This window comes from Rhinolophus sinicus, linkage group LG02 (assembly GCF_036562045.2).
Source record: "Rhinolophus sinicus isolate RSC01 linkage group LG02, ASM3656204v1, whole genome shotgun sequence".
NCBI classification, from domain to species: domain Eukaryota; kingdom Metazoa; phylum Chordata; class Mammalia; order Chiroptera; family Rhinolophidae; genus Rhinolophus; species Rhinolophus sinicus.
The window spans coordinates 26608433-26621913 of NC_133752.1; the positions used below are offsets into that span (position 1 = coordinate 26608433).

The 13481-nt window shown below is 39.4% G+C and overlaps 1 protein-coding gene across 2 annotated transcripts in view; it reads left to right on the forward strand.

Annotated features, from left to right (window-relative positions):
* FAM114A1 (family with sequence similarity 114 member A1) overlaps window positions 1–4267 on the forward strand; it is a 64517-nt gene extending 60250 nt beyond the window's left edge. Inside the window, exon 14 of one of the 2 annotated variants that reach the window (XM_019741990.2) lies at window positions 691–4267. In XM_019741990.2, coding sequence (XP_019597549.2) covers window positions 691–792 — 102 coding nt within the window. In that variant the 3' untranslated portion in view covers window positions 793–4267. The remainder of the gene's footprint in view (window positions 1–690) is intronic. The other variant, XM_019741991.2, reaches the window with a different exon arrangement.
* The last annotated feature ends 9214 nt before the right edge of the window (window positions 4268–13481 follow it).

Here is a 13481-nt window from a genome sequence, read left to right on the forward strand (position 1 = left end):
CCCTGGCCACCCAGAAGGCATTAGCAGATTAATTTATCACCTCAGTCATGAAGAATATGAGATCAGATGTTTATCCATTCTCCCACTGGAAGTTTTCTCATGCTGTGGTTACCTGAAACTTTAAATGACCCCTCCCTCTAATACTGTATGTTAGAACACAATAGAATATGAGTGGCAGCGTCATATATACAAACCAAGGAGAAGGTACTAACGCACATGGCAGGATGACAGTGTTCAAGGTTTGCCATGAATAACGCCACAATAATAATACCTCCACTTAGCTTTATGTAGACCGTTCTTGTTTATTCAGCTATAGGTTAGGACAAACTAGAGCCTGCTGCATACTATGCTTTTGTGTTATTTCAGGGCAGTGGGGTTGATCTAGGAAGAGGATAGTTCAGACTGGACATACTGGGTCATGAATATACACACACCGATGTGTCCTAAAAATCTATAGAAATGACTTGCCTCATTCTGAGTGAATTCTTCTCTCTGTTACGGTAGAAAATTAAGAGCTGGACACACTCCATCCAAAGGAATGCGTTTACATTTTCTCTAAGCACCAATATTACAAGAAAAATATTATTATATATTTTGGGGCTTGATGAGAGGGAACGTTATCAAATTGGAAGAACTGTCGAGACTGAACTATGGAAATAACCCTTCAACCACATTGTTCTCCTCTCTTAGGGCTGCAATAGCACGGCATACATACAGGATGCCTTCCAGCTGCTGTTGCCAGTTCTGCAGGTTTCACACATCCAGGCCAGTTGTTCAGAAGCACAGCCATGATCTGGCCAGACTCCATCTCATTAAAGGAAACAACAGGCTACATTGCTTTGATATATTTATCACTGAAGGTGATGTTTTCTACGCATCTGGCTGCAAACACCCCTTTGACAACACTACAAGCAATTTTGCACAGACAGTATTGAGAATGCAAGTTCAAAGAGAGTATCATTTCTCTTAATGTATATGGTTGGTTTACAATAGTCGTATTTTCTTTGTGTTAATTTAAATTTACACAGCTTTGTATTGATAATTTCCTTTAATCTGAAATTCATTCACAAATGCTCACTGCCATTTTCCTGGTCAAGCATGCTATATTTAGAAATTCATAGGAATACCCTACCTAGACTTTTTTTTTTTAACTCTTTGAATTTTTACCTTTAAAATGCCCATTCTTATAGTATTACTTTAAATTAATTCTAATACTGAACTTAGTTTTGTTGCATAAATGCCATGCAAAGATAACACTACTTATAGATTTACTTTTTATGGTTAAAGAGGAACATAATTATCTCTTTATAGCCATTCATTCTTGAAAAGCATTTATTGAGCTCCTGCTCTATGCTCACAATAGAGTAGCATGATCTCACCCCAATCAAGGTAGATATTCTGATAGAGGGTTTATAATTCTTAAACTGCTTTAAAATACTAATAAATTTTCTATACCTTAAAAAATTTGCAGAACAAGGTGAATTAGTCATGTTTAATATGTTCTACCCTTCAATTTATTGTATTTTTCCACCCTCCTTAAACTGTTTTATCCCAAACTTTTTACGAGGTCAGAAAATTAAGTTTGCAAACTTTCCACCGTGTGCTTACACGGTGGAAAGTTCGCAAACTTAATTGTCTGACCTTTTAATATCTGGGATGAAAATATATATGAAAAGGGGTACTAAAGAGTATTTAGTTTAAAATTGACTTCTTATGACCATAAATACATGATAGCATAATTACAAAGCTTGGAAATATTCATATAGAAAAAGGGATTTCAACACAGTAGACCCCCCCCGGACTGCATTTTAAAATCTAGTACAGTTGAGTCAGGCTATTTTATGAATTATACAGATCATACTCATTCGGAGCAAGTGCCATCATTGCTTCTAAAGGGCAGAAAATACTGATGTGTAGGTTGGCTAACTGGCATATTGATCCATGAGCAGATCCATGCACAGAAGACCCTGTAGCCAGGAGAGGCATTTTCAATGGGCACTTCTTCTCCTGAGCTCCAGAGGCTCATTCTGGGTGGGGATATTATGTAATGCTGCTATTTCAGAGCCCATCGACACCCCTACAAGCACTGTCACAAGACGCCTTGCCCAGTGGCTCTCTCCAGGACAAATGCAGCCTATACTTTTGCAAGTGTGAAAAATCCCTCTTTCGTATTTGCTTTTATTCCTCTAATAGAGTAGACTGCCTTTGTTCCATACAGGCGAAGTAGGGATATTTTAATATCTTGTAGCATTTCATTTGTCTGTGTCCTGCATTTCATTTGTGTATATCCTGAAACGGCCACATGGAAAACATACGAACAATTTATTTACAATCTGGGAAAAAAATTTTCTGAGGAATCAGTTAAAGAGGACTTTTTTTTTTTTCCTACTTGCTTTTTGATTGCCTGAAATGTTTCTGTTATTAAGTCTAGAGAACTATTAACTAATGAAAATGTTACATCTACCTCTTTAGAAATTTTGGACTTTTTATGTATAGAACAGAGGAAAGGACTTAGATTTATAATTTCTTCACATCAGATTTTTGCGCATCAGATAAATTTATAGACCTTAACTGAAAATATAAAAGAAACAAATAGTTTCAAAGAAGCTGGATACCCAGAATTAGACTTTAAGCTTAATTGAACCCATTTAGTGCATAGCAAAATTTAAACCATAAAATAAAATAGCAATCTGTAAAAGAATAAGAGAGATAATTATTCTTTTAAAAGGGGGGACATTGTTTACATTGCATTTTCAGGCCTTTTAATGATAGAATATTGAAGATTGCCAGTGACAACATAAACTGAGATGCTTCCTGGGGCCTAGCTCCATGGTCTGTGAATTACATTATTTAAGAGAGAATACTCACTTAAAATATATCTGCCCTCCAGGATTGCTCTCTTTCAATACTGTTTTTCACCATCACTTTTAAATAATTGCTCCTTTGCTTTGCTTTAAAAGCTGGCAAAGCACAGGATCCAGATTTAGGCAAAATGTCAATGAATGATTTAGCAGGCTTACTTTGGAAGGTTTTTATTCCTTCAATAATCCTTTACATAAATTGGGTTCATTTCACTCTGTGCAATTACCCTGAACAAGCATGCCAGATTTTTCTTATATCAAGTGCAAAATAAGTTCTAGTCTAAATAATGAACGAAGTCCTTGCCTGTGCCTTATTAAATAAAAAGCATCAAAAGCATTTCAAATTCAAAGCAAAATGCGTCTAAGAGAAATTCCTTTGGGGTATTGATACACATACCGTTACAGGGCAAGATTGAGTCCCAAATCTTAAAACAGAGGCCTAAGCTTAAATATTGTCTCCCACTGAGAACAGAAGTCTCTCTTTTCCCTGCATTTCACACTGGGCCGCACATCAACTTCATGGTTAAATAAGGGCGTGTGACTAGGTGAGGCAGTGGCAGAACTGAGCTACTGAGTCCCTTACACCAACTAAGGAACCATGAAAGAAGCATCAGCCTTGAGCAGGCTAAAGGAAAGTGCTAAGTATAGGGTAGGTGTCTGAATCCAGAAATGAGAGCGTTTCTGTGCTTTGTAGAAGTCAGCCGGCCCAGGTGCTCCCATATCTGGGAAGTCACCTTCTGCACAGCCCAGCCATGCTCAGCTTAAGCTAAGATTGGAAAAGCAGGCAGATTCCAATCACAGCCACCCCAGAGATCCAAGACAACATCTTAGGGAAGCAATTTAGCAAAAATGTAAAATAAACATATTTCCCTTCTTTCCTACATGTGTATGTGTGTGTGTGTGCGCACACGTGTGTGTGCACGCATGTGCTGAACAGGGGTGCATCGTGATACATAACTTGAATCTGTTTAATTTTATAAAAGCATTTATTCTTCAGGCTCAAGGTTATCTAAGGTTATCTAGGTAATAATTTTTATAATGTAAAATTTGCCCTTTGATCTTCCTCTTAAACATGTCCTACATTTTTATATTCAGATCCGAGCTTTAAGTTGATTTCTTAAATTCTTGTGTTTGTAAAGGCACACATCACAAGAGATATATTGAAAATCCATCTTAGGACTGCAGTTTTGCCCTGGTTTTATAGTCGATTAGAATTCAAAAAGCCATAGGAGTAGATTCAGACCAGCCGTTCGTCACATAAAAGAAAAAAAATCCTGTGGTTAACCATTTGTGTCGTTTTTCGAGATATCTTATAACTTATTCACGTTTATGTTCATTTTCTGTATGTTCATCTATAATAGATGCTCCAATTCAGTATCTGCTATTAAACAAAGAAACCATTCTGCTCTCTTTTTCTTCCTTTGAGCATTTTATCTTCAGCGATGATTAAATTATTACAACCCAACAATAAGAAAGGTATTGATGATGTTTCTGATCTCTCTGGTGTGTAGAGTCATTATAGACTAGGAATAGAGGCTGATTTGGAGTGTCAGCATTTTGTGTTGGGATTGAAGCTACCTTTACCTTTGTCTGGATCAAAGAGTATTTTTCTCTGCATCAGCTGTCAGCCAAAAAGTAATAGGATTAAATCTGCCTGTGGTCACTGCTGACTCACTTGACAGGCCTGTCTCTTCTATTAGACTCAAAGGGATTCTATATTGCAAAAGAATAATATGTACATTTCTTATATGCCTTCACTGAGTACAGAAGTTTATGGTGACTGAGAGATGGTCTGTCTCCCTGCCCTGAGTTTTTCACCACCAGGCTTCTAGAGCTGCCATTTGGAAGAAAAAAACCAGCGTAGAAGCCAAGGCCAGATGGATGAAACCTTGGCAGGAAACAAAGCTAAGCCTCTGCCTTTGAGTCTTTGCCATCTTTATCCTTTTTCTCTCTCATGGTTGTTTTTTTTTTTTGACAGTCATTAAGTGCCTCTGTTCCAGGATCAGCTTTTAAAGTCCTGCCTCTCGTTTCCATATCTCTTCCTCCCGTTCTCTTTCTCTACATTTATATTATCCTTTCTCCCTATCTCACCAGAAAACAATCCATCTAAAAGATTTCAATAATAATAATTGATATGTATTTACTATGTGCTGGGAATTGTACTGAGTGTTTTATATGCGTTATCCCATTTAATTTCCATAATTACCCTATTGGGTAGATATTATTATAATTGCCACTGCACAAATGAGAACATCGAGACCCAGAGAAATTATATAACTCACCTAATGTTATACAACTAGTAAAATAGAGCCAGGATTCAAACACAGGTCATGTGACTTGACTAGCTAGCATTTTAAACTATTACATAGAGCCTCCTAACCAAAGAGAAATGTAACATGTTATTTTTAGAGGCATCTGAACACTTATATGTTTAGCTCTCTTTATGCTGTGAGGTAGGTTTATAGTTGAAAGACTTGGTTATCAGCTCTTATTGTTTCCATGCAACTGAGAACAAGATGGGACTAAAGAGATACAGAATGGAGCCATACGAGGTTATTGGGCCCCTGGGTTCTCACTGCAGGCGTTTTCACTGTTCATAGACATTTACATTAAGCAGCTTCCTAGTCATCGTCAACACAGCATCCTGTCTCACAGGTGCCTTTGCTGTTCCTAAAATGGCTTCATTTCTTCCTCCCACTGGTACCAGGGAAGACCCTTTGTAAATTACTACCCTCCCTAAAAATCCTTAACCTTCTACTACCCACCTGGAGCAGGAAGCTTTTTATACTTCCCTTGCCTTGAAGTTTACCGACTTGTCTAGGCAGCCTTTCAGCTGGATCTTCAGTACTAGATGCTGTGAGTTAGTGATAAATGTTTTAAAGATGTATGAAACAATGCCTTCTTGTCCCTGAACTTGGCTCTGTTCATTATTAAGCCCAAAAAATGATGATGGTGGTGGTGGTGGTGATAGGGGTGATCGTGGTGATGGTGGTGATGGTGGTGATGGTGATAGTGGTCATGGTGGCGTTAATGGTGATTGGTGGTGGTGGTGGTGTACTCACTTAATTGGGTACTTACTATTAAACAAAAAACTCAACTTCCTTGGCTGAAAGCCTTTTTAAAAGGAAGGTTTTATTGAGCCATAAAGGACCAGGTTCTGGGGCATGAAGTCTAAACCACCAATAGCAGAGCTTGGTGGGAAAGGCAACATGTCCACTGCCCTGGAGTTGACAGGCTTTTTTATACATCAAGTAGGGGGAAGAAAGAACATAGGTTGTTTTGACAGAATTTACATTGACTGTAGATAAAGGGTGGCAGGATAAAGGATAAAGCAAGGGCAACTCTGGGATAAGTGCAGAGTCTGTAAGGAAGAAGTGGTTGCTCCTTTGGATTGGCTGTGGGCAAGTCTGGAAAGTTCATACCTAAGCAAGAAGCAGAGGCTCCTGGGGTATGGTGGTGCCTCGCTATTCTGTTAGAAAATCACAGAAATGGCTACCTGGAAGTTAATTCAAAGTTCCAACATACACTTAGGAATATGAGCAGTCTTTTGTCAGACTGCCTTGCAGTTAACTGATTAACCTCTTCTTGGCGCTTCCTCTGACCCTCTGGTCTGCTGTAATTTAATTTAGGACATCTCAGAATTTTCTCCTTATCATTATTATGTTCCAGATACTTAACCTCCATGATCTCATTTAATCCCCAATGTCAACCTTATGAAAGAACTACTGTTATCATACCCATTTTACAGATGGAAAAAGAAGCTCAGAGAGATTAAATAATCTGCCTAAGGTTGTCTAAGTAATAATTGGAAGAGGTAGGATTTACTACCAGGGAGCATGAAAAATGCTAGACAGAGCCCACCAACAAGCAGCTACCTGATCATAAAAAGGAAAAGTTGCTCATTTTCCCTTGGGTGGAGTTCTTCTCTTCCAGAGAAATACCTGGGCTTTCCTCTCTCTATCCTGTGGTGTCAGGCAGAGACAAATTGCTCCACAAAACTCCCTGTCGGGGCGTTAACCACATTTTTCCTGCTCCCAAGAGAAAGTGGATAGCCTATATGTTCCATTCTCCCTTACGTTATAAACCTCATGTCGGGCAATCCATTTCTCAGTAAAAACTATGAATGCCTTTTGACACTTCTGCAACAAAGCTCTATTTTCGGAAAAAATTCCATGGCTAGGAAATGCGATAAAGGATAAGAAACCAAATGATGAACTGCAGGGCAGAAAGACTGTGGCCATTTGTCAGAAAGAGTTATTTGGTCCTAGAAGGCATCTTAGTCAGGGATATGTGGGATGCTTTTCTTCCAGGCGGACTCACAGTCCCCCCCCCCCCATTTCTTTCCTCAGAAAGGCCCAAACCAAGTATTTCAAATGCTTAGTTTGTGAAGACCGATGCAATGATGTACACAGTAAAAGTTGTCATGTCCTTCTCATTGGAGGACTCCAACTTCCTTAGTCAGACAGTCGCTAAGCTTTCTACCAACCCTGAACAGCTCTGGGATACGTAATGACTACAGAAGCAATTTCAGAAACTTCTGGAGGGAAACATCATGCAAATGGCTAAGTCTGTGGTTCAGAGTTATTAGCTTGATGCAGATCATATCTGCAAGAGGCCGTTTACAATCTGCTCATGTTGACAAATGTAGCACAAGGGGATTTTAATCCCCGCGTTTCCAATTTCTGTCTCTCCCTCTCCAAATTTATGGTGAAATTGTAGACACGAATAAGTGTCAGTTGAATGAACTGGGGTCTCTGCTCTGCTTCTACAGCTCCGTTTCACTCAAAGTAGAGTAATAAATGGAAAGTAGAAAAAATAAGTCTCAGCAGATAATGAATCTGAGTCCTAATGACCTTCCTGAACTACAAAATGGATTTGTAATTTACTTGGCATTGTCTAAATCATTTGGTGCTTGTAGTGAAGTGTGAAAAACATTTTGGCTATCTCGGGCCACAACTGTGCATTTTAAGCATTTCTTCAATGATTCGTGAAGGGTCAGAACTACCTTCCCTGGAAAGGTAAATATCATCCATCAATGGTAATGGAAAACATGTTTCCAATCTGCCTTGTATATTGCTTTGATGGTGGTATGATTGATTATTAAAGAGGTTTGGTATATTCTGCAGCCCCTGGGACCATAGTATTACCATCTATGTAAGATAGGGATTTTACAATCCAATGCCTGATAAGTACCCCACACCTCTCTTTTAAAACCATGGAATGTAGAGTGAAGAGTCACACTTACTCAAGAAAAATCATGTGCAAAATAACATGTTTGCTTGCTGAACAGTACCCAGTCTGTCACTTAGCTGGTCATCTCCATCTAGATTTGCTCCAAAGGCAGAAGTTGTTCAGTCACTGCTAGGGCATCGTTACCCAATGAGAATAATATACATCAAATGGTCTGAAATTAGTTGGCTTAAAAAATGAAAGGCTCGTTGATTTTTAAAGCCAGGGATAAAGTCCTCCATGTATTGCCTCCAAATGTTGTCCTATATTTTTTTCTTTCCAGAGCTAAAACTGAAACAAATCATGAGATAAAGTAAAGAGAACATCTATTGACTTTCTCGAACCTATACTCTTCATTCATTCAATCATCCATTCATCCATGTATCCATCCAGTCGGTCCACAAACTTTTATTGCAACTCTTACGCACTCTACCAAAGAAAATAGGGTTCAATTTGAACTTCACTTTTCATGTCTCTCATTCAAAATTGTATAAATCAGTTAGAGCAAAGAAATCCACTAGATGTATCCATGGTTTCTCAACCACCCACCTATATGCTGATGACACCCAAATTTCTGCCTGGAGTCCTGACATCACTCCTGAATTCCAGTCATAGAATCAACTTACTACCAGACACCTGCACATCAGTATTTGGGAGCCCCCTATACTTAATCTGAAATACTCAAATCAAATTCATCATCTTTCCCTCTACTCCTGCATTCATTCTCTGTCTTAGATGGTTACACAGTGTTACATCTGCCAAAAGCCTTGCTGTAACCCTAGGCTGTTGCTTTTCTTTACCCTCAACACCCAATCAGTTTCCAAGTGCTATCAATTACTTCTTCTTTCTATATCTTCCTCCATCCTATTGCCTCCTTCTTGTTTCATCTCCCCCTTCCTAAGAACTAGTGCAATAGATACTGAACGGTAGCAGAATATGCTACCCCAATACTATATGACTGTAGGAGTTCAGGACATGCCACCCCAAAATATGCTGCTTTGCTATGTTATTTTGAGGTGCAGACACTTGAAAAACAGCAAATACAGAGAGAGGCTTTCTCTGAACTCCCCTTATCTGCCTAAAGACAGATCCCCTAATAGGAACTCTGTGGGGACAGAACCCCAAAAAGCAGTTTCCAGGCTCTCGGCCTCACATAGACAGGTGCCTGGCTCAGGTAGTAAATGGCCATCAACTGTGATTGCACAGCCATCAGCTGTGGCTAGTTGGCCGTCAGCTGTAACCAGTGAGCCATTGGCCACTAATATAACTGCTGTGGCTACGCTAGGAGAAAGAAGAGAAAAATGGGGTCTAGCAAGAAGATGTTGGCTGGGCTGGCAAGCGTGGATGGCGGTTTGCGGACAGTGTGGATCCAGGCTCCAGTGAGAGTATAGTGCCGCCAGAGAGAATATAGTGGTATGACTCCCCTACCTATGGCTCCGTGGGTGTTCCTTTTTGGCCTCACCATATCCTGCGTTCTTATGTGGGGAGCGGGAGCAGAGACCCCGCAGGCCTCCCCGCCTGACAAACTCAATTGTTCTAAGTCCCCTCCCCAGGAGTTTCATCAACCAGGGGAGACTGACTCTCCCCTGGTCGACACCACACCCAGACAGACTTTGTCACAAACTGCCACACCTTCCATCTGGTCTCCTAAGGGCCCATTTATCTCTCTTACAATCATTTACTCTCGCCTGAGAGGCCTACATCCCCACTCCCCCTTCCTCATTAAGATGGTATTTAAGCCTGAATTCTAAGCCACCTCTTTGAGTTACTTGTTTTCCCCTGGGTGTCTTCGTGAGGTTACATGTTAATAAACTTCTATTTTTTTTCTCTTGTTAATCTTTTATTGCAGGGGTCTTAGCTAAGACCTCAGAAAGGAACATTATTAATGATTTTTCCTCCCCTACAATACCAATCTGGTATCAGCACAGCTCTTAGGCCCCTTCTAATGACCTATGATGGTAGTGTTAGCCACAAACACTTTAAGAGTTCAAATCTACCTAGTTATTTCTCTGATTAAAACCTTCATTGGCTGGCCCCAGCACTCAGGAAAATACCCCAAACAGGTCTTTAGCAGTCTGATCCCAGCCGACCTTTTCAGGCACTTTCATCCATTTCTCCCATCAATTCAGGCACCTTCATCAATTCCTCATCAACTCAAGGGTAAAACCCTCAGAAATCCCTGTGGGTTGCCCCTTGTACTGTGCTCCCTCTCACCTCTATAGAGTGGCAATTTAACTTATGTAGCTGCCACCATGCATTGATTGGAACCCATGCAGGACCAGCGCGAATCGAAGGATACAAGCGTACTGATGATGTCATAGACCAATGCATCCCTAAAATAGTAGAGCAGGTCCTCGAAATACATCGTTTCTTTCAATGTCATTTCATTATAACATTGCTGAGATGCTATGAAGTTTAACTCTTGTTAATATCAATTAGCCTATGGTAAAATTGGTTTCATTATACCTCATTTTTGCTTAAAGTCACAGAACCTGTCGACCATGTTAAGTGAGGACCTACTGTATAGCATCATTAGCACAAATGAAATTATGCTTTAATGGAATTTATCTTTGACTGTTTTTGTTTTAAAAATATGGCTCTAGTATAATTCCAAAAGAGGAATAAAATTCCATAAATCCTCCAGGGCCTCAATTTTCTGATGCAATGATTTAAAGACTGGTATTTAGGGGATAACTGGGAAGAGGGGGAAAGAATTTTCCTGCAAGGCTTTTTAACCATTAATAAAGATTTGTGTGTGTGTGTGTGTGTGTGTGTGTGTGTGTGTGTGTGTGTTTTAACTGAAGGAACTTCCCAAACCATTTTAATTTGTAACTACCTGTGCATTGGAACTCTCCAAAAGGGGCATTTAAGGTGTTGCTTTTCTCCAGGTTGAACCGGGAAGCCTGGTTCTGGAGCACCAATTAACAGTTACTTATAAATGGTATTCCTCTGAAAGCAGTCTGGCTTTCCTCTATTCCAATAACCTTTTGTGTAATAAATCATTCTTTCAGTTGTGCAGTACGCTTTAAGGCCTGCCTGCTTAATCTTTAATTGGTTAATCGGTTACAAGCTCAAATTATATACTGTGAAAAATATCACAATAGATCACACAGTATTGTCACCTTTCCCCTGTAGAACTCTGACATTCTCAAGCTTAACAAAGCTCCTCTCTCACACATTAATTACTGCAATGTCCTTGAAATAGAGAATAGCAGAGTTATTCCTATTGGCAAAGAGAGCATACTTCTGTCTCCTGCGTGTCAGGAGCTCACCCGTGTGTGTGTGTGTGTGTGTGTGTGTGTGTGTGTGTGTGTGTTGGGGGACACATAGATCTTGAATTAGGGCCCCCTTTTCTGTATATGTGTTCCTTCCATTCTGGACTACTTGTCCTTTAAGATTAAGGCTGTGTCCCCTCCTCCAGGAAGTCTTCCTTCACTTCTGTCTTCCTCATTCAGGTGCCCCTTGTTTATGCTACCAGAGCACTACATTCATTAAGTCCACAAACACTTATTGGGTAATTTCTATATAAAGTACCTGGCTTGATACTGGGAATTCAAAGATGGATGAAACCACTTTCTCAGGAGTTAAGACCCAGCCCAGCCCTTTCCAGACTACATGATAATTGTTTGTGTAACCTGTCCCAGCTATAGGACCGTACCTGGCGTAAGGTAGGTGTTACATTAACAAATGATGAATAAATAAAAGACCTCCACTTCGGCAATATGTTAATCAAAAGGAAGCCCATTCAAGGCTTTACTATGTAATGAACTCCAATTAAATTTCATGGAAAAAAACCTGCTAATAAATTAAGTGTAGGTGCTGAGATGGTGGGGGAGGTTCTGTGTAGTTGATGCTCAACTATTGTGGTGGTGTTAATTAAACAGGAAGGAAAAATGGAGTCTCAGACACTGGCTTGTTTGGGGCACAGGTGGGCCCATACAACTGGTTCCCAAGAGAGACAGAATAACCTCTTCTGTCCTCCTTCTCTCACCTCTCTCTGTTCCTGCAGCACTGTCCACCCCATCCAAACCAGCAGGTTCCTTAGAATACAGCCTGTGGGATTTCTGTCTCTTAATAAATTCCTGGCACTAAAACACGCCATTGAAAGAGATCCTTTTTGCTCACATTGATCTAATTAATCTGCAAGAAAAGCAATGGTTACTGAATAATGAAGAATTTTTCTTCTAGTTATTAGTTGGTTATTTGGATAGCTGGAATAAAGCAGACAATTTTTTAGATACCTTATTTTCCTGCTAAATTTCACTCTGAATAAAGAATATTATAAGAAAAAATTTCATGATTGTATAATCATTAAGTATGGTTAGTCTGTTTAAACTTAATGGAACTTTGTTATGATAAATTGCTTAAAAATAGAACCTATGTTGTTCTTTTGCCAAAATAGAAAGGGAATAGAGATGATTTCTTGTCTCTCGCTAGCAAATTTCAAGTAGGAAATGTGTTCTGAACCCAGTAAGGGCAAAGGGACTGTTCAGGTACGTGGTTCACAGCCTTTCCTCATCAATATTTGGGTGTTTTAGCATTGTAATTAATGTCCCCACAGAGGATCTTGAGATGAGTATAAAGAATTTAACTCTTTTAAATAATCAATGGAATAATTACTTATTGATCCTGTTTTATGAGCTTCCAGGGCAAAAAGCTTCATTCTGTGCAATTCTTACAAATCTCAAATAACTGAGTTCTTTAAAGGTACTTTGATACATGGGTAGAAACAGGAGAAGCATTTGTTGTGTAAGAGTACCTGTGGTAGAGAGAGCATTGCTTGTAAGTATACCCTCCAAGCATTGTTTGGATACGAGGTTCACGATGCAGAACCCCATCAGAAGTGTTTATGAGAAGCTATTTGTTGGCATTGGACAATCCTTTTTCTTCCTTAAAAGAAAAATAAAAACCTACTTTTATTTCCATAGAGGGAGATTCTGTGATTAAGATGCAACAGAGCAGAGGGTTAAGAGTGTGGGTTTTGAAACCAGACCACCTGGGTTCAAATTTCAACTCTAGCACTTAAAAGCTGTGTGACTTTTAGCAAGTTACTTAATCTCTCTCTGCCTTAATTTTTTCGCCTATAAACTGCGGTGATGACAATAGCACTTACCTATCAGTATTGTAAGATAAAATTAATCAAGTAGTTAACATGTTAAGTGATTAAAATAGTGTCTGGCACATAATTAATATTATTATTAATCCTCTCTACTCCCACACTAGGCTATTTGGGCAGCGGTTGTATAAGTTATGACTACCCTAAAGCTACTGAAAAAATAGAGCAGATATATATCTTTCAGTGTGAATCCAGGAAGGGTCTCCCCAAATGCACACAGCTAGAAGCCAGACTTAGAAATAGTAAATAATCACTGTCAGAACCCTAACCTGTAT